Source organism: Syngnathus leptorhynchus, chromosome 6 (assembly GCF_054491065.1).
Source record: "Syngnathus leptorhynchus isolate UIUO chromosome 6, UIUO_Slep, whole genome shotgun sequence".
In the NCBI taxonomy this organism is placed as follows: Eukaryota; Metazoa; Chordata; class Actinopteri; order Syngnathiformes; family Syngnathidae; genus Syngnathus; species Syngnathus leptorhynchus.
The window spans coordinates 16,020,348-16,047,819 of NC_141200.1; the positions used below are offsets into that span (position 1 = coordinate 16,020,348).

General features: G+C 43.5%; 1 protein-coding gene across 1 annotated transcript in view; it reads left to right on the forward strand.

Moving 5' to 3' along the window:
- The window catches only part of LOC147056178 (anoctamin-1-like), a 78,084-nt gene that overhangs the window by 34,779 nt on the left and 15,833 nt on the right, over positions 1–27,472 (forward strand). The window contains exons 17-22 of the mRNA XM_085913798.1: positions 1,971–2,082; positions 2,236–2,293; positions 3,106–3,206; positions 20,826–20,968; positions 21,228–21,380; positions 26,102–26,154. Of these exons, the coding sequence (XP_085769924.1) occupies positions 1,971–2,082; positions 2,236–2,293; positions 3,106–3,206; positions 20,826–20,968; positions 21,228–21,380; positions 26,102–26,154 (620 nt within the window). The remainder of the gene's footprint in view (positions 1–1,970; positions 2,083–2,235; positions 2,294–3,105; positions 3,207–20,825; positions 20,969–21,227; positions 21,381–26,101; positions 26,155–27,472) is intronic.

Sequence of the window (27,472 nt, forward strand, 5' to 3'; positions counted from 1 at the left end):
AAGTCTGAACCTGCGGTTCCTCGTACTGAGCAGGATTGCTATTGCGACGACACATTATGAGTAGGGTGAAACTAACCTGACTCATGACGGTGTCCAGCAGACACAGACAGCACTTAATGTTGATTCCAAAATGTCTACTCACAAACACAGCAGACTAGCTTATTGTCAATCGGCTACATCACAGTTAATTTATCGCAGATTTTTTCAAAAATATTTTTTTTTAAATTTAAAATAAAAATTCTACATTGAGGAATTATGGCACACAAGTTGCCTGCACACCAGCAGAAGGCAGGGAGTGCCCACACAATTGCAGTACGCACACTTGTACCTTGTTATAAAAAAAAGGCTATCATTAAAAGTGTTCTAAAAACATATTTACAGTATTGTTATTGTATCTTGTTTAAATTGTTACAATAATAAGAGTTCTAAACACATATTTACAGTATGTACACTTGTACCTTGTTATAAAAAAGTCATAATAATAAGAGTTCTAAAAACACATTTACAGTATGTATACTTTAGCCACATATACATGTTACACACACACACACACACACACACACACACACACACACACACACGTATCATATTTATATTTATATTATTTATACATTATTTTCTGTATGTCATTTATACTATTAATATAGTATTTACATGTGTGAAACTATTATTTAATGTTCTAATGATAACATATGCATTTATATGGTTTAATATACATTTATTGATGCATAAAAAATATCCATCCCTCCATCCATTTTCTGTACCGCGGGTGTGCTGGAGCCTATCCCAGCAGTCATCGGCAATAGGCAGGGGACACCCAGAACCGGTTGCCAGCCAATCGCAGGGCACACAGAGACGAACAACCATCCGCACTCGCACTCACACCTAGGGGCAATTTGGAGTGCTCAATCGGCCTACCAAGCATGTTTTTGGGATGTGGAAGGAAACCCACGTGGGCTCGGGGAGAACATGCAAACTCCACACAGGGAGGGTCGGAGGTGGAATCGAACCGGCACCCTCCTAACTGTGAGGCGGACGTGCGAGCCAGTGCCCCACCGAGCTGCCCTCATAAAAAATATATGTGTTAAAAATGAGAAGGTGACACTACTTTGTGGATTGGTGTTGGAACCAATTATCCGCAATAAACGGGGGATTACTGTACTTGCAGGGTTTTTTTTCCTTAGTAATCAGCATAGCAAATAACTCATAACATAACCCTTTTTTGACGGAGGTCCCATTACATTTTTTTAAGATGATAAAGATTATAATTCATTCAAAGAATTTATTCTACAATGATTCAGTGATTGTACCTCACTGGTGTCATATTTACGAAATAGATAACATCCACCACGTACGTCTGAGGAGTGCCAGATTGTTTGCCTGCGCCTCAGTCAAATACTCTAAAATTGTGTTACAGCATCTACACCACAAGTTAAACCTGCTTATATTGAGTCTAAAATCTAGTTTACTTTTTGTAACCAAGTTTTCCGAGAAGCAGCAGGGATGCCCAGTGAGGCTTAGCGTGTCTACCAAATTCAGAAATACATAATTACATAAATACAAATTAAATAATAAATGCTTACGACTTTTAAGAGAACAGGCACAAATGGCAAACTAGCAGTTGGCTATTAACAGACAGATAAATCTTGCCCTTTATTTGTTTTCTGTCGAGGGAGTTAATAAAATTGTCTTTTTTGTTAGCTATCATGATCTACCATCTTTAATTGCAGTATAAAGCACTGAGTCAAGTCCATTGCATTGTATTTAAGCACAGTTATATATTTGAGCAAGTGAAACTTTACAACAGTTGAGGTTGCTGTGTGATACATTTTAGGCACCCTAATAACCTACACACATATCATACTGTAAAGCGCCTTTTCACTCATTTAGGTAAACTGGAAGTCACAATTGACACAAATTGGGTGAAGGAAGTGTAAACCTTGCAAACCAAAATGTGTTTTCTATTTTAGAGGTTCCAAAAACTGACAAGAATTTTGAGGAGAGACTCATATTCAAGACTTTCATTCTGAAGTTTGTCAATGCTTTCACACCAATTATCTACATTGCTTTCTTCAGGGGAAGGTTAGTTGTCTCACTGGAATTTTGGTTTATTTCATTTCATGTTTTCATTTATTTCACTTAGTAGTACTAAAGACTGAATATTTAAAAAATCTAATGATAAAAGAATGCATTACCATTAAACCTAATAAGCCAATCCTTTCATTGTTTTATCAGGCTGGTTGGCCGACCAGGCAACTATTTGTATGTGTTTGAATCCTACAGAATGGAAGAGGTAAGCTGTGCAATTCTGTTGAAAACAAGTTGTGACTGAAAATATTGTTGCACTCTGTTCTAAATAATGGTATTGAATCAGTTGACCCCTGGTAGCTTTGACTTTCCCAGGTTGTATGTATAATAGTACTGATGCACCATTCCATAGTCCTGGAAAGATATTCTTTTTCCTATCAATTTTTTGAGATGTATAGTTTCACATTAAATACAGATAGAGGTGCAACGATTATTCAATTAACTAATCGACAACTCATCAGTTGTCAAATTAATCAATATTTTTTTATAATCAAGTTCCTCAGATGCTCTGAATCCAGCCTCTAAACAGAAAAGAATCTCTGATTTATGTCGTCATCCATAATAGCAGACTGATTATCTTTGTGTTTAATCAAAATAAAACTTTTGGTTTTTCTTTGGAAAACAAGGAAAACATTTTTGCCGATTCTTTGAAATATTCCAGACCAAGCCAGCAATTTATGTTTTCTGAACTATTAATTAAAAAAAAAAATGTGGGGGGTAAAACGATGGAAATTTGAATGGAAGCGTTTTTCATCCGATTCATCAAATAATTGATTCTTAAAATAATCATTAGCAGCAATAAAATTGTTTCTTTTGCAGTGGGTGCCATGATTGTTGTGTGACAGCAGATTTCTTATTTCTGTGAAACGGGTAGAATGACAGCAATTTTCAAGAATGTGACAGAGCATGGTGCTGCAGAATCATTATGCATACGCCACATGCATGTTGTTTTATTTAGTTTTAGTTTTTTTTTTTAAAGAATTGACAGTATTTCACAACTTCATTCTGAATTCATAGTGTACTCATGGAGGCTGTCTGATGGAGTTGTGCATTCAGCTGAGTATCACCATGTTGGGGAAGCAGCTAATTCAGAACAACCTTTTTGAGATTGGAATACCGTAAGTTTTCATCAGATACTGATTGTAATACTTGGAAGTAAAAATATATTTCCATTTTAAACATTTTATGTACTGAAATTTCTCCTGAATATATCTATTCAGGAAGGAATGTTTCAACCAACTGTAAATCACAAGAATATGGTTGTGATGAAAGTATGCAGGAATTGCGAAGCAATCATGCAATAAAGATTTGCTTATCTAACACAGATCTCAACCACAGCAAAAATCTTGAAAAGCTACAGGAATCTTGATTCCTCCTCTGTCCTTCGCCGTGACCTGGACGCCATTCTATCCTCGTCCATTTCTCTTTATTCGTAATATAATCGTCACTTTGTCCCTGTCCATCTGCGTCATTGAAAAGGTTTCATCACCGGTTTCTTCCCTCTTTCCACTGTGCCTTTGTGTAATTTTTTTTTTTTTTAAAGCACACCAGTGGTTACCAACTTGGGTCAACACCTGATTCAAATAATCAGCTCCTCAGCAAGTTCTATATAGGGCTGATAATGATCCTGATGATTTGAATCAGGTGTGTTGCAGTGGGGATGCATCTAAAACAGGCTGTATAGGGGCCCTCAAGGACATGGTGACCTGATCGACACCATACAGTGGTTGCCAAAGAGCTTAACAAAGCCTCACATTCAGTTATTTTTATTTGCAAACTTAAAACACCAAAATGTTTAGTTTGAAATTGCTTACAATACAATACAATACAATACAATACAATACATCCATTTTCTAAACCGCTTGTTCCCACGGGGGTTGCGGGCGCCCTAGAGCCCATCCCAGCAGTCATTGGGCAGTAGGTGGGGACACCCTGAACCGGTTGCCAGCCGATCGCAGGGCACACAGAGACAAACAACCATCCGCACTCACACCTAAGGGCAATTTGGAGTGCTCAATTGGCCTACCAAGCATGTTTTTTGGGACGTGGGGGGAAACCAAAACTCCAGCCGAATCGGCCAGTACAGGTTAATTAAACTCCATATCATAAAAATGTGTCTTTAAACGTGTCTTAAATGTTTCTAATGAGGTAGCAGTTCTAATATCCATTACAATACACCCATCCATCCATTTTCTGAACCGCTTTGTCCCCACGGGGGTCGCGGGTGTGCTGGAGCCTATCTCAGCCGTCATCGGGCAGTAGGTGGGGGACACCTTGAACCGGTTGCCAGCCAATCGCAGGGCACACAGATGAACGATCATCCGCACTCGCACTCATACCTAGAGACAATTTAGAGTCTTCAATCGGCCTACCAAGCATGTTATTGGGATGTGGGAGGAAACCGGAGTGCCCGGAGAAAATACGCGGACTCGGGGAGAACATGCAAACTCCACACAGGGAGGGCCGGAGGTGGAATCGAACCCGCACCCTCCTAGCTATGAGGCAGACGTGCTACCCAGTGCTCCACCGAGCCGCCATTACAATGCAATACAATACAATTACAGTACAACTGTATTTCTTCTTCTTTCGGCTGTTCCCGTTAGAAGTCGTCACAGCAGTTTCCATCTGACTCTGTCGACTCTGTCCTCTGTATTTTCCTCTGTCACACCAACCACCTGCATGTCTTCCCGCACCACAGCCATAAACTTCCTCTTTGGCCTCACTCTTCTTCTCCTGCCTGCTGGCTCTATCCTCAGCATCCTTTTCCCCATATGTATACCCCAGGTTGCCCCTCAGCACATGTTCAATAAATACATCTCAATATCGCCTCTCTGGCATTTGTCCCAAACCATCCCACCTGAGCTGTCCCTCTGATGTATTTATTCTGAATCCTGTTCATCCTCGTCACTCTCAAAGAGAATTGAAAAATCTTCATCTCTGCCACCTCCAGCTCTGCCTCCATTCTTTTTGTTAGTGCCACCATCTCTAAGCCATACAACATAGCTGGTCGCACTACTACCTTCAACTGTTGCAGATATTCTTTAGTCACAAACAAACCCTGCCTGCACGCTCTTCTTCACCTCGCTGCCAAACTCTCCACCTCTCCCTCCACTCTCCAACTTTGGATAGTTGATCCCAAGTATTAAAAGTCATCTACTTTCACCATTTCTGCTCCTTGTAGCCACACTATTCCACCAGGCTCCCTGTCATTCACACACACATATTCGCTCTTGCTCCTTCTGACTTTTATTCCCCTGCTCTCCAGAGCATATCTCCACCTCCTCAGGCCAGAGTCAACCTGCTTTCTACTCTCACTTCAGATCATAATGTCATCAGCAAACATCATAGTTCATGGAGACTTCGGTCTGAGCAACCCGTCCATCACCACTGTGAACAATAAAAGACTCAGATCTGATTCTTGGTGTACTCCCACCTCCACCTTGAATGGATCTGACCTTCCTATTGCACATCTCACCGCTATCACACTATCCCTGTACATGTCCTGCACTAACCTCACATAGTTCTCCTCAAGTCCAGACTTCCTCACACAATACGACAACTCTTCTCTTGGTTCCTCATCATAAGCTTTTTCTCAATCCACAAACACACAGGGTAACTACTTCTGGGCTTCTCTATACTTGTCCATCAGTGTTCTCAGAGCAAACAATGACCGTAATTTTTGGTCTATAAGTCGCGTTTTTTCCCCCCCATAGTTTGGGGGGGGCGACATACTGAGGAGGAATTTTTTCACAAATTTTCTAAATTAAAAAAAAAAAAAAGGGGGAAACCGCGATAAACAAACCGCGATGTAGCAAGGGATTGCTGTAATTTGAATTTCAAGTGACGTCAGCAGCGCAGCGCTGGTTTACATAAAGGACAAAGATTCGATCACGGATGACGAAGATGACGAAGTGTTCCACGTACTACCGGTATCATTAGCGGGTTTGTTTGTAAGTGACACGGAGGACAAAAAGTTTGAAGGATTTAATGATTTGGAGTGACACAGAAGGTTTAAAAACTATTATGGCTTTTACGCACGCCTGGTCCTACTCGACGGAGCTCTCTTTCACCTCCGTGGATGGAAATCGGGGGCCGGCGCTCGGCCGGGTGGCTGTCCAGGAACGGTGGATGGGGCTCGGACATGGCTTTTACGCAGGCCCGGTCCTATTCTACGGATCTCTCTTTCACCTCCGTGGTTGGAAGTCGGGGGCCGGCGTTCAGCCGGGTGGCTGTCCGGGGACGGTGGATAGGGCTCGGACATGGCTTTCACGCACACCTGGTCCTTTTCTATGGAGCTCTCCTCCACCTCCATGGCTGGAAATGCCATCTCCAGGGATGGAAGTCCACGCCGCCGCACGTCTGGAAGTCGGCGCCGGTGCTTGGGGCCGTGTGGCGGTTAACTATTTGTTATAGTTATTTGATATATTTTATTTCATGTAGCAACTTGTATATGTTTTTATCGTTACAGTTCAGTAGTTGTTGCCTCGTTGAACTCTTGTTTTCTTAGATAAAAAGCCGTTTACAAAACCCACATCTTTGCTTGTACTTTGTTAACGCTACAATATAGTTACATACTAGATCTGTGGAATAACAACGAGGCTGACGTCAGGATGCAATGATTTGCAGTGACACAGATGGTTTGATAATATTGTTGTAATATGACAGTTATTTGACATATACTTTATATATCGTTATATGGGTCTGTGGAATAATTAGAAATGCAACTTACGAGTCCGACGTCAGCGGCACGGCGCATATGCGGCGCATACGAAGCATTGTTTACATAAAGGACGATCGATGGATTTAATGAATTGGAGTGACACAGATGGTTTTATAAACGTGTTATATATGTAATAGTTATGAGAATAACTCTGAACGTTACGTCCGGCCCGTTCGCAGCTTTTCGTTTGTGTTTATGTTACGTTAGCATACAAAGTCAAAGTCTGCTTTATTGTCAATTGCTTCACATGTCAAGGCACACAAAGAGATCGAAATTACGTTTCCCACCGTCCCACGGTGACTAGACACAGTACACAACACTCACATCAAATAGCACAAAGACTAAAAACGAACAGACAAAAGCAACGAATAAGTAATAAGCAAATAACCCAAATAAATAAACAATAAATAAGTAAATAGACAAATAAGAGCAGCAAAATGGAGCAAGCGCGCTAATAGCAGACACCCAGATCATAGCGCAAAAGAACAGGACGTCATGTAGCAGAGGGTGGAGGCAATTCAGGATCCGGACAGCTTGGAGTACGAAGCTGTCTCTGAGTCTGGTGGTGCGGGAGCGCAGGCATCTGTACCTCTTCCTAGAGGGCAGAAGTACAAACAAAGAGTGAGCGGGGTGACTCACATCCCACACAATCGCGGCCGCTTTGCGGGTGAGACGGGAGGCATAAACTTCCTTCAGGGAGGGGAGTGGAGCCCCAATGATTTTACTCGCAGTGGTCACTATGCGCTGCAGGGCCTTCATGTTGTACTCAGAGCAGCCACCACCCCACACAGCGATGCAACTGGAGAGGACGCTCTTAATGGTGCCACGGTAGAATGTGGTCATGACGGCGGGAGGAGCACTTGCTCGCCTGAGTTTCCGCAGAAAGTACAGGCGGCGCTGAGCTTTCTTCGCCAGCGATGCAGCGTTGGTGGTCCAGGAGAGGTCCTCACTGATGTGCACCCCCAGGAATCTGGTGCTGCTCACTCTCTCCAACACAGCACTGTCGACGGTCAGCGGCAGGTGGTGGGTTTGACCCTTCCGGAAGTCAATGATAATCTCCTTGGTCTTGTTGACGTTCAGCAGAAGGTTGTTGTCCCTGCACCATGCGGCCAAAAGGTCGACCTCCGATCTGTAGTGAGTCTCGTCGCCATTGGTGATCTGACCCACCACAGTCGTGTCGTCGGCATATTTCAGCACGCGGTTGCTGCTGTAGGTCGCAGTGCAGTCATGCGTCAGCAGGGTGAAGAGCAGCGGACTGAGCACGCAGCCTTGAGGGGCCCCTGTGCTCAGCGTGATGCTGCCGGAAACATTGTCGCCCACACGCACTACTTGAGGCCTCTGACAGAGGAAGTCCAGTAGCCAGTTGCAAAGGAAGGTACTAAGGCCCAGCTTGTCGAGTTTGCAAATGAGACACTGTGGAACAATGGTGTTGAATGCAGAACTGAAGTCCACAAACAGCAATCTCACATATGAGTCCCTGTTCTCCAGGTGGGTGAGGGCAGAGCAGATGGCATCCTCAGAGGACCGCTTGGGTCGGAAGGCAAACTGGAAGGGGTCCACGGTGGGGGGAAGAACAGATCTGACGTGCGCCAAGACAAGCGTCTCAAAGCACTTCATGACGACGCCACAGGGCGGTAGTCATTGAAGCAGGAAGGAGCAGGATTTTTCGGCACAGGTATGATGGTGGCAGCCTTGAAGCATGACGGGACGACGGCCTGCCGCAGGGAAATGTTAAAGATGTCCGTGAAGACATCCATCAGCTCCTCAGCGCAGTCCTTCAGCGCCCGTCCCGGGATGTTGTCCGGGCCCGCCGCCTTACGGGTGTTGATAGCAGCAAGCGTCCTCCACACGCTAACGGCAGAAAGGCACAGGGGCTGCTCGTTTGGATGGGGAGGGGTCTTCAGTGGGCAAGTGTCGTTCTGTGCGTCGAAGCGAGCAAAGAAGCGGTTCAGTTCGTCGCCCTCACATCTCTGCGGCACGGGCTTGTTGTTCGTGATGGTCTGAATGCCTCGCCACAGGCCCCGAGCATCCCCGCTGTCCTTGAAGTGGGCAGTAATCTTGGAAGAGAACGCCTTTTTCCTTTTTTTTTTTACTTATCGTTTAGCCTGTTGTTGCTCGTTCACGTCTGTTCTTGGTGTTGAATTTGGTCGAATACATTTCCCCCAAAATGCAACCTATACTCCGGACATTATTGTGCATTTTATGGCTAATGCGACCTATATTCCGGAGCGAATGTTAGTCAGAAAAATACGGTAATTAGTAGTGCTCTTTCTTGGCATGACAACATATTGCTGCTCACAGATCTTGACCTGTTTTCTAAGCATCACTTCTATTACTCTTTCCCTTAACTTCGTGCTGTGGCTGAACAACTTTATGCCTCTGTAGTTACTGCAGTTTTGCAGATCACCTGTGTTCTAAAAAATAGGAAACAACACACTTTGTCTCCGCTCCTCAGGCATCCTCTTAATTTCTATGATTTTGTTAATCAGGTTAGAACCGCCACTGCCATCTCTCCTAGACATTTCCGTGCCTCCACTGGAATGTCATTTGGGCCAACTGCCTTTCCACTCTTCATCCTCTCAATAGCTGCCCTCACCTCTTCCTTATTTAGTCCCTCCACATCGTCCAACCATTTCTCTCTCACATTTTCTTCATTCGTCAACTCCCCGTATCTGGGTGTTTTTTCTGCGGGTACTCCGGTTCCTCCCATATTCCATGGTAGGCTGACTAAGCACTCCAAATTCTCTGTAGGTGTGTTTGTCAAAGTGAGTGACGCTGTTGTTTGTCTCTATATGTGCCCTGTGATTGGGCAGCAACCAGTTCAGGGTGTACCCCAGCCTACCGTCCAAAGACTGCTGGGTTAGGCTCGAGCCCATCCGCAACCTTCATGAGGATAAAGCAGTTCAGAAAATGGATGAATAGATGAAAACTGTATTTGATGACATAGAAGACACTGCAGTGACACAAAAAGACCACAGTAACTGAAAAGAGTTTAATCTATTTCTGTCAATGTTATTTTTTTTCTTTATAAGTTAAAAGTTAAAGTCCCAATGATCGTCACACGTGAAATTTGTCCTCTACATTTGACCCATCCCCATGTGATTTTGATCCATCCCCTCGGGGAGAGGGGAGCAGTGAGCAGAACCGGTGCCACGCTCGGGAATCATTTGGTGATCTAATCCCCCAATTCCAACCCTTAATGCTGAGTGCCAAGTAGGGAGGCTTCACATTTGGCCTGAACGTACAGATTACACACGCGAGACATAGCGGGAACAGAAAACTCTATTTTTGGCAGATTCCATATTAGTGTGCCAAAATGGTCTGTCGAACAGACAGGGTTTTAGAAGGCACTAAACAGTTTTCCATTTTATTCTGTCTTTAATCTTCAGAGTTAAAATTACAAATATCTGGCCTCTCCCTTCGTGCTAAGACCAGTGGTGCAGATGGGGGAGAAGGACCATTGTCTTTTTTCCAGTATGTACATTTAAAGATGGCAGATATTTGCTTATGTTTAGATGTCCTTCGATAAGATGCTTAGTCCAGGTTCCGGGTTCGGTTGATCATGCCATCTGAGTTATTCCCTAATTCAACTGTTTATTGGTCATTCTGCAGCCCCCTCCAATCACACCGTTCTTATTAATAAACAGATCAAGATCACCTGACATGGTCCTTTAAAACTGTTTAAATAAGCATGCATTTGCAAATATAGTATTGTGGTGTGCATAGTTTACTTTAGATAAACAAATGTATTCCAGTGGGCAATGTTTATCCCAGGCCACATACTCTGAAGTGATCAATAGATAAGTAAAATCATGAATAATAGTCTTAAATTCCTTAACTCCTCAACTTTTGTCTATAAAATGTGTATCCGTCCAGTTGGTCTGTCCGTATGGACCCACGGAATGCCCACTTCTGTTTCTGAATGCCCACTTCTGTTTCACAGCACTGTTCTTTGTGGTGTAAAGTATTGTGAGCGATGTCCGATGTTGAGCCAGGAAAAACAAAAATGTGGAATATGGAGTTGGTCCTTTATTGGCAAGCTCTTGGGTTGCTTAATGGCGGTCAATACACAAGGCACGGCAGCAGATGAAACAACAGCTTCCGTCTCCAGGTCGGCTTGTTTTATACTGTTCGGAAAGGCAGGAACTTGTCACATGACCATTTGTTATTTGTGAGTGTGGGGGGACCCAAAAGTGCGAGTTATAATCCGGTGCAATTTATATATATATTTTTTCACTTTATTGTCCATTTTATGGCTGGTGCGACTTGTACTCCGCAGCGACTTTTAATCCGGAAAATACCGTATATAAAAAAACGGGTACATGAGTCATGCAAAACATCGTTGTTATGACAACAGTTACTATGGCAAAGAGACACGCCTATCAAGCAAAGTTCAAACTCAAGGCCATCAGCTACGCGGAGGAGCATGGAAATCGAGCAGCCGCGAGAGAATTTTAAATCAACGATTCTATGGTTTGCAAGTGGAGGAAGCTGGAAAATGAGCTCCAACAGGTCAAGAAGACGCAGCTGAGTTTCCTCGGACGTAAGGCGAGGTGGCCCGAGTTGGAGGAAAGACTCGAACGCGAGTCATTGAGCAAAGAAGGAGCAGGAGAAGCGTTTCGACGGTCACCATTCGACTAAAAGCAGCAACACTAGCAGAAGAAATGAAAATTGAACATTTTCAAGGAGGTCCGGCTTGTGCTTTTGTTTCATGAAACGGTGCCATTTTTCCATCCGGACCAGGACTACCCTGGCACAGCAACTTCCAACGGATTATAATGAAAGGCTGGCCATCTTCTGCTCCTACTGCGCAAATGCATCGCAGACAAACACATCCAGCCACATCGCCAACATAGACGAGGTGCCGCTCACTTTTGACATCCCGGTGAATCACACTGTGGAGAAGAAAGGGACCAAGACGATCGCGATACGCACAACGAGATACGAAAAGTCTTCTTTTACTGTTGTGCTTCGCTGCCTTGCTAATGGACAGAAACTGCCGACTATGGTGATTTTTAAGAGAAAGACTTTGCCTAAAGAGAAGTTTCCAGCAGGAGTCATCATTAAATTAAAAGGGCTGGATGGATGAGGAAATGATGACTGAGTGGCTGAGGGAGGTGTATGTAAAGAGACCAGGTGTTTTTTTCCACGCATCACCATCGCTGTTGATCTGTGACTCTATGCGTGCCCATTTCACAGCTGATGTGAAAAAAAAGGTGAAGCAAATGAACGCCGAGCTTGCTGTCATTCTGGGAGGCACGACAAAGGAACTCCAACTGCTGGACATCAGTGTGAACCGGCGGTTCAAAGTAAAGCTGCAAGCGACGTGGGAGCGATGGATGATCGATGGAGAGCATAGTTTCACTAAGAGTAGAAGGCAGCGCAGGGCGAGTTACGGGGCTAACATGTCTGCTGGTACTGTTGTTCGAGCTTTCGTAAAAACCGGCATCATATCCGAGGAACCACACGGCACGGAAAATGACTCTGACAGTGAAGAAAGTGAACCTGGCATGTCTGTTGAAGATTTACGCTGCTGTTCAATTCGGAAACAGATGACGAGGACTTCGATGGGTTTAATTGATGACCATTACCGGTAATAAAAATTTAAATACCAAACTCAGTTTTGCTCCCGCTTCATTTTTAAATATGCACACGTGTGTGTGTTGTTGTTGTTGCCATGAGAACTTTAAAGGGGAAAGTGTGGGCGTGGATTTGCAGTGCGCCCCGTGTGTGTTGTTGTAAGGCGGCCATTGAGAACGTTAAAGGGGTAAGTGTGGGCGTGGATTGTATATATAAAACCCGCGCTCTATGAACCGTTGCGCCCTATGTGTGTTAAACAATCATGGCACACAACGGAGACTGCGCCTTTTATGACGATGCGTCTTTTGAACGTGAAAATACGGTACATGAGATTGTCTAACCTAATAGAATATGTACACATTGCTGTTGCTCTCTCTTCAATCCCCCTTTTGACCTCGACAGAAGTAAACCGCAAAACAAAATCATGCTACAGAGGAGTGATAGCAAAACCGTCGAGCGGGTATGTGTCATGCGTGCCATCTGGAACATCAATAGGGCCCAGTGAATACTGGATCATCTGATAGGCCGGTGGGCGGTCAAAGTCGCGCTTCTCAATGGCGGCAGTTATCAGGCAATTACACAAAGAACGAGTGCATGGAATACAGCAGCATCCACACACCACCAAAATAGAGACAACCACAACCAGGGAGGAAAGAATGGACAGAACGACAGACTGGTATTCACCAAACATTTTACCAAAAACATCCCAGTATCGATTCCAGAGTGCGCCTCCATCTTCCCGTTGAGGGTGCGCAGACCCGAAATTGCCCTAGTCAACTGCCGTTCACCGCGGTGTTATTAGAGATGAACGTGCAACATGTTAATAATAATAATAACATATCCAATGCCATACGATTTTGAAACGCCATAAAGGAGGTCGCGGCCAACTGCTCATGCACAGCCTTGAAGTCGGCTTGTGTCCAATTACCAAGCCGTTGCACATTGTAGTGCATGTAATTAATCCTATCCACATTCTTATTAATGGTGTTCCACCAGCAGACTAACAACTCAAACCCGCCCTTCACTTGATCCACTAATTTATAGTCATCAGGGACACCCCGCGGTACCCCCAATAGCATCTATGTAAGTGGGGTCGTTAGACCCCTGCCAGCGTAGATCACAACCGTATCGCCCAATCGGCGAGAGGAACACTGCTAGCACCATCTGTTAGAGATGTTCTGACTCTAACTTATTTTGCAAGAACCACACGGGAGACAGTATGCCCTTCAAGCACTTGCGAGTGGAGAGCCTGTTCGTTACTGTCGGTACAGCAATGTTTGAACAAACTCTGCCGTTAGTCTCTTACAAGAGCATATTTATTGAGAACAAGTAGGGTGGGGGTGACATTGGACATGCTTGGTGGTCACCTCAGCAACTGGTTAATCAGTGCAGAGGGTCCCAGCTCATTGTTTTACAAGGCCGTGGAAACAGAAACTAGTGGAGCATTGTAGATGACTAACTAAGCAAGAAAGTGTTTCCACACCATTTGGAAAGTTTCAACAACTGAAACTTAAAAGAGTCAAGGAAAGGTAAAAGGTTTAAACAAAGTTAATAATTCTAGTCTACATTCCAACATAATCATACGATCAAGATAATTTATAAACCCTAACACCATCCATGAGCCACTCAGCAGTCATCGGGTACACGAAGGTGGGCAGTATGAGAGTGACCAGGGCGCACAAGCCCTCCACATCCACCGGCGAACGGTCGGAAAGACTGACATACCACCACCACACATCGCTGCTGGAGATGGGACTAAACAATTGGTCTACCGTAACAATAAACGAGCACCACCACCAGTTAGATTCCCCAACCTTTGCCCATGACTTCAAGATTCAAGAGTTTTTTTATTTGCCATGTTTGAGCGTGCCAAACAAGGAATTTGACTTTGGTACATCACAGCCTCTGTTAAACATTTAGGTGACTAACAACACAGGATGTGTGAAAATGACAAATATTCTCAAATATCCCCTGATCTTAAACCCCCAAGGAGGGCAAGGAGAAACTCAAAACTCCAACTAGGGGAAATGAGAAACCTTGAGAAGAAACCACAGATGGGAGGGTCCCTCTTCCAGGATGACCAGGCTGCACTGGATGCAGAGAGGACACATAGTACAAACAGTGTAGACAATTCAAAAAAGGTGCGGAGAGCAGGATGTTATTGCACATCAATAACTCTGAGACTCTAAGAGTGGTGTGAGTTCATCAGAGCAACAGCCTGGGGGAAGAAGCTGTCTCTGTGGCTGCTGGTTTTGGCGTACAAAGCTCTATAACGTCGTCCGGAGGGGAGTAGTTCAAACAGACTGCAACCTGGGTGAGAACGGTCTGTAGAGATGTTGCTTGCACGTTTCGTGTACATGCACCTGTACAGCGTATACACGGGAACCTGCCAAAAGCCACCTTACTGCTAAACACCAGACCAGTCTTAGTCGTTGGGGTGAGGGGGTAACTTCTGTCATACAAGACACAGCCAGGAGATGGGTTAGTAGAGGTCATCACATCAACTAGGCAGGCTGATGAAATCGGTGCCGGCACTATTTGTAACAACGGCCTAGGCTCCAGACACACGACAGTCCGATCCCGCCGCGGCAGCGGCTTGTTCAGCCATTAGTAACCAGTTATTATCTCTCGCGATGCCGGTGGTAACTTTAAACAACTCATCGGGTGTCAGTTCCAAATTTTGTATAATCATTACGACAGGGGAAATCAATCTAGGTCCTTTAGTAAGTCCCGGCCGTCTAACCATTGTTAGTCTCGTCAACGTGGTCACATTAGGGCACAGTGAGATGAAGGTGCATGGGTCCGCCTCCCAGTACTTGACACACAAACCTAACCTGTGACACGGCGGGCCTCGATTCCCCGACACGGAAGGAGGTTCACGCTCTAATGGGTGTTGCGTGCAAGTAAACACCAGGAGAAGTTTGGTCGCGTCATCCCTCCCTTGCATGCTCATAGTTTTTATTCTTGACCACACGTGTCAAACTCAAGGCCCGGGGGCCAGATATGGCCCACCACCTCATTTTATGTGGCCCGGAAAGACAAATTGTGCATCAAATTCGTGTGTCACTACTCGAATTGCAAATTGACTTCACTTTTAATATCTTTTTTCTTTATATTTGGCCAGTTTTTACTCGTCTGATTTGAAAATGAGTTATTTGTCAGTTTGTTTTGTAGCTTTTACTGTATATAATATGAGGTGCCCATGCATTTATTTGGGTTGACAGTCATAATGGCACTCCAAAAGAAGCTATGACGACAATGCGGCCCGCGAAAAAAATGAGTTTGACACCCCTGTTTTAGACCATCGCACCACTCCTTAGTCCCATCCGTAAGAATCGGCGGGCCAGTCCGAAGCCGTGGTAGCAAACACCAACCCCCAAGAGGACTTCCGCCACCCTAATCCGACCACATCACCGTACCAGTCATAATCGGCCTACACAACCCCACAAAGAATAGCGGAAACAGATCGGTCCTTCACAAAAACATCCAAAGAAAAGGGCAAGTCGTACCGGGGAATGGCCATATCGATTGCGGATGACAGCGACTGTTTCAGGGCAATGAACAGTTGTTCTGCCTCCATTGTCCAAATGTGTGTTTGATGCCCAACTGTAATGTGTGCTGTCTTTTGTAAATGTCTTGCCAACGCAGAGGCATAACGCGCACAGGGAGGTTGTTTATGTTCATAGGGGTCTAGCAGAACAGAGCGAAACATGAGTCCTCCTATACCAGGCATGTCCAAAGTCCGGCCCGCGGGCCAATTGCGGCCCGTGGTCAAATTTCATCAGGCCCGCAGCCTCTGTGATAGTAGCATGAGTAGCATTGTTGACCAGCGCTTTAATACACACGTACCAAAGCTATTTTATATTTATGCCGCAGAAATGTAATCTCGCGCGACCCGGCGTGATTTCACAGCGAGAACATGACTCCAGCTGTCCTGCTACGCGGAGCATGCGCAAGTCAAATGCGGAAATAAACCCGTTGTAAAAAGGGTACGCGCGAACCGGCTGCGTGAACCCTGTGTGACCCTTTCCGGCCAATTTTTAAAATGGCGACTGAAAATAAAAAACGCAAAGTTGACAGGGAGAGCCGGCGCTTCCAGGACAAGTGGAAATTGGACTATTTTTTCACTAAATTACGGAACAACTGTGTCTGCCTAATTTGCCAAGAGACTGTGTCTGTTTTTAAAGAATACAATATCAAAAGACACTACCAGTCAAAACATGCCGACATGTACGACAAGCTAGCGGGGAACGAACGCAGCGAAAAATGTAAGCAACTGGAAGCTGGTTTATCTTCACAGCAGCGATTTTTCACAAGAGCCAGAGAGTCAAATGAAAATGCCACAAAGGTGAGTTACGAGGTGGCAACGCTGATTGCTAAGCACTGCAAACCTTTTACTGATGGAGAATTTATCAAAGACTGTGTGATGACAATGGTGGAGAAAATCTGCCCTGAGAAGTAGCAAGAGTTTGCCAATGTTTGCCTGGCTCGTAACACTGTGGCGCGGAGAATTGAAGTTGTTTCAGCAGACATTAAGAGACAGTTGGTGGCCAGAGGAGAGGAGTTTGACTTTTTTCCTTAGCTTGCGACGAAAGCACGGACACATCTGACACTGCTCAGTAACTTATTTTTTTGAGATGAGTGGACAGTGAAATGAATGTGACTGAAGAGCTACTTGACCTCCAGAGCCTTAAAGACCAAACAAGAGGAACAGATTTATTCGTTTCTGTTTGCTCGGCCTTAGATGACATGAAACTCCCGTGGAACAAAGTTTCTGGGATTATTACGGACGGCGCACCTGCCATGACTGGCAACCGGACTGGATTATCAACCCATATCTGTAACAAAGTCATCGAAGAAGGAGGTCAAGCAGTAAAACTTCATTGTATTATTCACCAGCAAGTTTTATGTGCCAAACATCTCAAATATGATCATGTTATGAAACCGGTTGTAAAGGCTATCAATTATATTCGCTCCAAAGCCCTGTGCCACCATCAGTTTCAACATTTTCTAACTAACATCCAGGCTGAATACGGAGATGTTGTCTATCACAACGACGTGAGATGGCTCAGTCGTGGGTCTGCACTTCAGCGCTTCTACTCCCTTAGGCAGGAAATCGGAGAGTTCATGGCAAAAAAAAGACAATCAATCCCAGAACTATGTGACCCAGTTTGGCTGGCTGATTTGGGTTTTTTAGTTGACACAACAAAGCACCTGAACGTGCTGAACACTAGCCTTCAGGGGCCAAATGCAGTGGTAAGCCAACTTTATTCACACATCAAAGCCTTTGGAATCAAGCTGCAACTTTTCCAAAGGCACCTGTCACAAACGCAGCCCAATACTACACATTTCCACGCACTGCAGGAAATCATGACCAGCTTTCCACAGAGCAACATCAACGCGCAAACAAGGAGGTATGCAGCAGACATCTCATCTCTGGCTGAGGAGTTCCAACACCGCTTTCGGGATTTTGCAGCTATTGAGAAAGAGATTGCAATTTTTTCCTTTCCTTTCTCTGTGGACCCTGATGATGTTACAGACCACCTGCAGCTGGAGCTTATTCAGCCGCAGTGTGACGCCGAGTGCCGCGGTCGTTACCAAACGCTCTCTATTGCAGACTTTTACCGCCAGCTGGATGAAGGCAAGTTCCAAAAGATTCGAACATTTGCTAAGAAAATGCTGAGCTTGTTTGGATCAACGTATTTGTGTGAGAAGACTTTTTCGGTTATGAACTTTAACAAGAACCGCGTGAGAACACGACTAACTGACTCTCACCTGCGTGACATCTTGCGAATCAAAACCACTGCCTTTGAGCCTGACCTGACCTATGTACTGCAGTCCAGATCTCAGTATCACCCTTCACATTAGTGCAGGCAAGTCATCTGTCAACTGAGACGATTAAATTCTAAAATTCTGTATAAAATCTTTTTTGTGGCTATCAAAACCAGTTATAAATGCACTGAGACTTGCGGTCAATGTTTGCACATCTGAATAAGATTAGCTATTACTCTGTTTTGAATTTAAAAGTTCCAATACTAAGTCATGTTTGCAGTAAGCATTTAATTGCCAATAATCCGTAATGATTCAAATTAACCTAAGAAATGTTAAGCTTCTTAAAATATAAATAAAAAAGGTAAATATGAAATGAGTGACTTGGTAAAATTTGTTTAGATTTATTTGTGTTTCATGTGAGGAATATCAGACTGAATGGTCAGCCCTCACACATTTTCACCTCACCAAATCTGGCCCTCTTTGCAAAAAGTTTGGACACCCCTGTCCTATACTCCTATCCCCACTTTGTTTCTGGAAAAGAATAGCAAAAACAGAGTGGTCCTTTACAGAGACATCCAAATAAAAGGGCAAGTCGTATCGGGGAATGGCCATATCAATCACGGAAGAAAGCGACTGTTTCAGAGCAATGAATAGTTGTTCCGTCTCAGTCGCCCAGGCCAGAGAAGCTGTGAGGTTGTGCATGCCAGGATCCTTGACCAACTGTTGCAACGGAGTGGTCAATTCAGCAAAGTCAGGGAGGAAATTACGGGAGTAATTGGCAACACCCAAGAAGCAAAGCATCTCCCGTACAGTTTCCGGTCGGGGATGATGTAGGATAGTAGAACGATGGGAAGCACTCAACCCCGTGCTCCCAGAGGACACCACACGTCCAAGGAAAGAAACAAGTCGGCGACCACATTGCAACTTAGATCGGGAAACAGTCAGACCTTGCGACCGCAGGTGCAGCAGAACTGCCTTCGTCGTCTGCAAACAAACATCCTCCGAGGGGGCAGCAAGAAATATGTGTCATCCACATACTGGACAAGCATGACACCCGTAGGAAGGGTCAAAGAGGACAGAACATCACGCAGGGCCGCGTTGAAAAGGCCACGAGAACGGACAAACCCCTGGGGCAAACGAGTGTAGGAGTAGGTCTGTCCCTGAAAAGCAAAGGCGAAGATATGTTGGAGCGACCTATAGGCAGAAAAAAGCATTCGCCAAATCAATTCAGGAAAATAATTTATGGTCTGGAGAGAGCAGGGACAACGCAGCAAAAGGGTTGGGCATAGAAGATGAGTGAGAACCTTCGCATTTATAGCACATAGATCATGAGCCATCCTGAACTTCCCTCCTTCCTTTTTCGGAACCGGCAAAATCGGGGTGTTCCAGACTGGGTCAGATTCCACCTGAAGAACGCCCGATTGGAGGAACGAATATTCTCGGTGACCAGGCCACCGCAGAAATACGGTATTGACGCAAACGAACCGGATCCGGGGTGATTTCAAACTTAACTGGAGAGAGTGTGAATGACAATACATTGCGATACAGGCCAACGTCATTCGCGCCCTGCGACATAAAGATCGGCATGGAGTGTCTCCAACATCTTCCCGGCAAACTCTGAGTCCGTTGTCACCCGGCCATGATGGCGGGGCAGAAGAACATGTTGCAGTATGGAAGGGACTTGAACAGCCGACAACCTCATGCGGTAAGGAAAGTTCAGAAGACACAGAAACCCAATCGGAAGGACGAGAGTCCGTATATTTCATGGAACCTAGATCCTTTGCTATGAGTTCTGATGCCGCCAAACCGCCAAACGCATATGCCAGGGAATTCTCAACGGCCAAAATTTTACAAATAACTTAACCACAAGACGCAGGTCTCAGCAACCACATCGAAACCGCCAAACACAAATACCGGGGAACTCTCAACGGCCAAAATTTTACAAATAACAAACCACAAGACGCAGGTCTCGGCAACCACATCGAAATCACCAAATGCAAATGCTGGGGAACTCTCAATGGCCAAACTTTTATAAATAACAAACCAGAAGACGCAGGTCTCGGCAACCACATCGAAACCGCCAAATGCAAATGCCGGGGAACTCTCAACGGCCAAAATTTTATATCAAAACAAGACGAAAAACGAGGCACACACAACAACACCACATGTAACCCAACAAAGGAACAACTCCCCTCCACACACGTCCGCCTTATTTTACCACAAGTTCATGTACATAAACCGTTCAACTCACGGCAAAATACGCTTGGCGTCAGACAAGGCAATACCACCACGGACGGAGGTCCCAGTTTGTGAAGGGAAGACTCAACTTACCTTTTCAAGTCGGACCTCCGGCCCGAAGTGGCAAGCCTCACGTGAAAGCGGCCAAAACCAGCTCAACTGGACAAAACTCACGTCTAACCTAATAGAATATGTACACATTGCTGTTGCTCTCTCTTCAGTCTGTCAATTTTTTGTTCATTTAAGAGGTTTCCTAAGGAAGATCAGATGAAAATTGTGTGAATGAATGTATGTTATAGATACAAATCCATGTATTTTATTAAAAAAACATGGTATTTTATGAACACAAAAGAATAGCCTTTCTAAATTCAAAGCATTGAAAACATCAAATTATCTCCATCTTAGTGTGTATTTGTACATTCCTCAGCAAGCTAAAGAAGCTTATTCGCTACATCCAGTCAAAGCAAGGCACTTTTCAAGAGGAAGAAAGGCAGAAGACGTTGCAGAGATATGAAACCGACCGCTTCCTGGAGCCATTTTCAGGGTTAACACCTGAATATATGGAAATGAGTGAGTATCACATATGAAAGTGTAATTTTCTTTGTTAAAGGAAAAGTGATGGAACACTTGGTCTGTAGTATGTGCCCATTTTCACCTATGGGGTGACAAGCTCTGTGTTGTACTCAAAAGGATAAGGTCAAAAAGACAAGCAGTGGAAACGATTTTTCTTCACAGGGTGTCTTCTAGTTAATGCTCACAGAAATCTCAGGAATATAGTCACCAAGTTTGATTCATTCATTAAGATATATTTTGTCTTTGTTTTCCCCAGTAATCCAGTTTGGTTTTGTCACATTATTTGTGGCATCCTTCCCATTGGCTCCGTTGTTTGCTCTGCTCAACAACATAATTGAAATACGACTTGATGCAAAGAAGTTTATTACTGAGTTGCGAAGACCAGTGGCGGCAAGAGCCAAAGACATTGGTGGGTCAACTATATACAGCACCTAATAATCGTTTGATTATCTATCTATCTATCTATCTATCTATCTATCTATCTATCTATCTATCTATCTATCTATCTATCTATCTATCTATCTATCTATCTATCTATCTATCTATCTTTCTTTCTTTCTTTCTTTCTTTCTTTCTTTCTTTCTTTCTTTCTTTCTTTCTACCTACCTACCTACCTACCTACCTACCTACCTACCTACCTACCTACCTACCTACCTACCTACCTACCTACCTATCTACCTACCTACCTACCTACCTACCTAACCCCCCACCCACCCAACCCATCCATCCATCCATCCAGTAATCCCTCGCAACATCACGGTTCGTTTATTGTGGTTTCAATACATAGCAGATTTTTTTTTCCAAATTAAAAAAAAAATTAAAATTCAAACTAAAACTTCTAATTTGGGGAATTATGGCACGAAGGTTGCCCACATGGCAGCAAAAGGCAGGGAGTGCCCACACAATTGCAGTGCGTACACTTGTACCTTTTTTGTCAAATTTTTGTTTAATAATAAGAGTTCTAAAACCATATTTACAGTGTTGTACAGTGTTTTCATAATAATAGTTCTAAAAATATATTTACAGTATGTACACTTGTACCTTGTTATACAAAAATGTTATAATCATAAAAGCTTTTCCAAAAACATATTTACAGTATCACTTTTTGGTTCTTTTATCACAAACAGGGTATTTTGGTTACATTACCTGACATGTTTCGGCATGAACTTCCGCCTTCATCAGAGTGTCACTGTTGTGATCGTGACGCGTCTTTATCAGCTGATCGAACAATGAAGGCGTGACTCACCTGTCAGATTTGACAGGTGAGTCACGCCCTCTGCTGTCCCTTCACCTCTCCAAAATGCTGCTCCAGGTGGTAGAGAGCATGTAGGCTCCCTCGTCTCTGTTGATGGTCCTCGGGCCTCGTTTGCGGATTTCAATGGCCTCCCTGATCCAACGCTGATGTTTGTTTTCTTCGGTGCGGATGACTCTGGCCTTTTCCCAGTCCATGATGTGGTTTTCTCTTTTACAGTGGTCGGTGATGGCTGATTTGTAGTGTTCCTGTTCCGCTTGCTGTTTTATTGCTCTTGTTTGTCTTATTGCTGTCTCCTTCTCACACTCCTTTTTGTGTTCCATTTTCCTTGTGATGAAATTTCTCCCTGTCTCCCCAATGTATGATTTATTACATGATTTGCATGGTATCTCGTATATGGAGTTGCATTTATTTTCCGGGTTGATTCTATCTTTTGGGTGGACCAGTATCTGACGGAGTGTTGTGTGTGGTTTGATAGGTGTGTTTATGTTATATTTTTTCATGGCCCTTTTGATGCGTTCCGTAATGCCTTTGACGTACGGCAACGTCACCATACCGCTGGGTTCTTGTCTCTGAGTTTTCTTTTTTCTTTCCCCCTGTGTTGTGTGTTTTTTGTTCTTAACCTGTTCTGCACCTTTAGTTATTGCCCATTGTGGATACTGACATTTCTTGAGTGCGTTTTGTATGTGCTTTTCTTCTTGTGTTCTGTCCTCCGGGTCCGTGATTATTGTTGTTCGTTCGTATAATGTTCTGACTACTGACAGTTTATGTATAGTGGGATGTTCTGATGTCCAGAGGAGGTATTGGTCGGTGTGTGTGGGTTTCCTGTGTACTTTTATTTTTATGTCTCCGTTGTCTGTGTGGTGTATGTTTATGTCTAGAAAGGCTATGGATTGATCTGTTTCTTCTTCATGAGTGAATCTTATGTTGCCAGTGGGGTCTATGGTGTTGAGGTGGTCTGTAAGGTGTTGTGTGTGTCCTGTTTTTGTTTTTTCCAGAATGTCATCTACGTAGCGTCTCCATAATGTGGGTTTATATGTATCCGGGGCTGTTGAGAGTGCTTTTTGTTCTAAATCCTCCATGAAAAAATTGCACATGGTGGCAGAAAGAGGGTCTCCCATGGGGAATCCCTCTTTTTGCCTGTAGATTGTGTTTCTGTATTGGAAGTATGTGGAGGTGGCGATGAAATGGAGTAGTTGTGTGATGTCCTGTGCTGTTAGGTTTGTCCGTTTTTTAAGTGTCCTGTCTGCTGATAGTCTGTCATGTACGATGTGTATGGTGGCCTGTGTGGGTGTTTTTGTGAAGAGTGAAATGACGTCGTGTGATAGAAACATTTCATCTTTCTGTACCTTTATGTGTGCGAGTTCTGTGGCAAGTTGTTTTGAGTTTTTGCAGTGTTGTTCTGTGAGTCCTAATAATGGTTTTATTATTTCTGTGAGTGCTTTTGAAAGATTGTATGTGACTGACCCTATACTGTCTACGATGGGGCGTAGAGGTGTACCTGGTTTGTGGATTTTGGGTGTACCATAGATTCTGGGGATAATGTTTGCTGTAGGTATTAAGTGATTGAAGGCGGAAGTTCATGCCGAAACATGTCAGGTAATGTAACCAAAATACCCTGTTTGTGATAAAAGAACCAAAAAGTGATTGAAAAAAGGAAACAGAATGAACTTAGTACAACTATATATTTACAGTATGTGTTAAGAATTCTCCATGCTGTTATTTAGTCGTGCTTTGATTTGAGGTAGGGTGCTTTATTTTGAAGGCTATTTTCAAGCGATACCACTTCCTGTTTCACGTTCGTGAACATACATGTACAGTGGCACAGTAGTCATTGACAATGTAAGTGGGTCTCCTAAAAAGAGAAATAAACAATCACATACTGTATGCCTTACCTTTAGCACAATGTAGTATTGCTCCAAATGTTGGTTTACATTCCTTTTGAGATCCGTTTTTGCGTGTTAGGACGATTGTGAATTAGCATCTTTCCGCTAACTCTTTAGGCTGCCCAGTACTTCTTGTTAACATGTTACATGCACACACATATAATATTTATATTTTCAATATTTATACAAATTTTTTTGTATGTTATTTATACTATTAATGTATTATTTACCGTATTTTTCGGAGTAAAAGTCGCTCCGGAGTATAAGTCGCACCAGCCATAAAATGCAGGCCAAACGATATAGTATGCTAACGTGACATATATGCAAACGAGGAGCTGAGAACAGGCCTGAGGTAACATTCAGAGTTATTCAAATAACTATTACATAAATAACACGTTTATCAAACCATCTGCTTATGCGCCGCTGACTGACGTCAGACTCGTAGTGAGTTGCCAGCTCAGTGGCCTAGTAGTAGAGTGTCCGCCCTGAGACTGGAAGGTTGTGGGTTCAAACCCCGGCCGGGTCATACCAAAGACTATAAAAATGGAACCCATTGCCTCCCTGCTTGGCACTCAGCATTAAGGGTTGGAATTGGGGGGTTAGATCACCAAAAATGATTCCCGAGCGCGGCGCCGCTGCTGCTCACTGCTCCCCTCTCCCCCAGGGGATGGATCAAAATCACATGGGGATGGGTTAAATGCAGAGGACAGAGCCCTTTGAGACTGCTTGTGATTTAGGGCTATATAAACTTGACTTGATTGATTGATTGAGTTGCAGTTCTAATTATTCCACAGACCCATACAACGATATATAAAGTATATATCAAATAACTATCATATAACCACAATATTATTAAACCATCTGTGTCACAAATCATTAAATCCATCAATTAAATGCCTCGTCCTTTATGTCAACAACGCCGCGCGTGCGCATAGATATATTGTTGCCTTAACAAAGTACCAGGAAAGACGTGGGTTTGGTGAACAGCTCTTTATTTTACAAAACAAGAGTTCAACGAGCCAACAACTACTGAACTGTAACAATAAAAACATATACAAGGTGCTACACACACAAAAAAATATCAAATAACTATAACATAAATAACAAGTTTTTCAAACCTTGTGTCACTCCAAATCATTAAATCCTTCAAACGTGTGGCCCTTCGTCATCTTCATCATCCCGTTATTAAATCCTTTGTCCTTTATGTAAACAACCGCCGCGCCGCTGACGTCCCTCGTTTATCGCGGTTTCACTACATTGCGGATTTTTGAATTTGTGAAAAATTAGCATGTAGTTGCACCTGAGTATAAGAATAAAAACGCGACTTATAGTCCGAAAAATACGGTACATGTTTGAAACAACTATGTAATGTTCTGATAATAAAATATGCACTAAAATGGTTTCATATACATTTATTGACACAAAAAATGTACAAATGAGTGGGTGACCCTACTTCGCAAATTTCACTTGGTGGTTTTTGAAACCAATTATCCTCGATAAATGAGGGATTATTCTATCTATCTATTTATCTATCTGTCTTTCTGTCTGTCTGTCTCTGTCCTGTTAAAGAGCTTCATCCTCATCACCCTTCTAAAAATAATTCAAAACTCTAAAAGCTTAAAATGATACCATTCTCAGAGTGTTTCTATTATCAATCGATCAGAAAATGTTCATTACGTCAATAGAACAATTTACACAAGACCTCTTAAGAATATTGCGGAACCAAAACAGTTTTATAAAGAGGAATGGAATATTCCTTGTGACCACCACGCAGGGCTGATCTGCAACTCTGGGAAACTTTTGGTTGAGGTTATTGCTGCTAAATGAGGTTCAACGAATTAGCAAATTTAAAGACTCACATCCTTTTTCCATCCTGCACCAATGGTATCATGTTATGTTCCTTAAAAACATACAAACATATTCCTGTGACTCGCAGACTGTAAAAATGCACGTATTACGTTTTTAAATATATATTTTACATTTTCTCTTTAGGTATATGGTACAACGTTCTAAGAGGAGTTGCCAAAGTGGCTGTCATTATCAACGTAAGTAAAAGCAAACTTTTTTCACTTCCTTTTAACATATATGAAGTAACATCATGGGCGTGCTTGAGCCTATCCCAGCAGTTATCGGACACCCTCAATGCAATACGGACTGTTTAATTAGGGCAGGGGTTTCAAACTCTTTTTTTTTTTTTGCGGGCCGCATTGTAGTCATAGCTTCTTTCGGAGGGCCATTATGACTGTCAACCCAAATAAATGTATGAGCATCTCATATCATATATAGTAAAAGCTACAAAACAAACTGACAATTAACTCGTTTTCAAATCAGACAAGTAAAAACCAGGTCAAATATTTGAGAAAATCCATACATCCATCCATCTTCTTCCGCTTACCCGGTGTTAGGGTTGAATAGATTAGGTTGATCATATTATTATGTTGGAATGTAATCTGTAATAATTAACCTAAACTTGTCCTGTCTTAACAAAGTAGTAGAACAAAGTGCTAAGATCCTTTGCACTGATTGACCAACTGTAGAAGACGCAATCAAAGTTGTTCTGTCTACTCAACATCGTAAAACAACCCCTGCTATGATGTGATCAGAGGCCAGGGGTTTCACCCCCATCCTGCCCACTCACACCCCACCCTGTGTCTCTCAATAAAAAGGCTCTTGCAAGAGGCCCGAGTTAGACCTCATTCAATGATCGCTGTATGCACAGCGACGAATGACTCTTCACTTGCAAGTGTTTAAAAAGGCATACTGTCTCCCGTTGTGGTTCTTGCAAAAATAAGTTAGAGTCGGAACATCCCGAACATTTTGGTGCCGTGACCCGGATTCCAACATACCCACTGCTGATCGACGGAGGACGACGTGCTGCATTGTCGACAAGCCAGCGTCCATTAGGAGGACCTGGTAAAGAAAAGACCTGGCAAGAAAATTCTTCGCTGGGCCAGCATCTTAGGTCTGCCTTTGTCTGACAATGGATTGACGGGATCCGGCAGTTTAACGAACCAGGGGACAAGTAAGTTAAAGCCCTAAAATTGTGTGATTGTGTTGTTGTGAAACTCGTAAGAGTGGAAAGTGCACGAAATATAGCTTGGGTTTAAGTCCCAGTGGAAGGAACAGACTAAGGAAAACAGAGCTTCCTTTTCGTTCATCGAAAAGGTGCGTAGATTCTTCTTTGTCTGTTCTTCCAAGCTGCGGGATCTGGCTTGGGTTGGAGTCCCAGTGGAAGGAACGTGCTAAGGAACACAGAGCTTCTTTTTTGTGATTAAAAGAAGAGTGTAGATTTTTCTTTGTACGTTTTTCCGAGCCAAAGAACAGCTTGGGTCCAAGACCCAGTGGAAGGAACGGGTTAAAAAA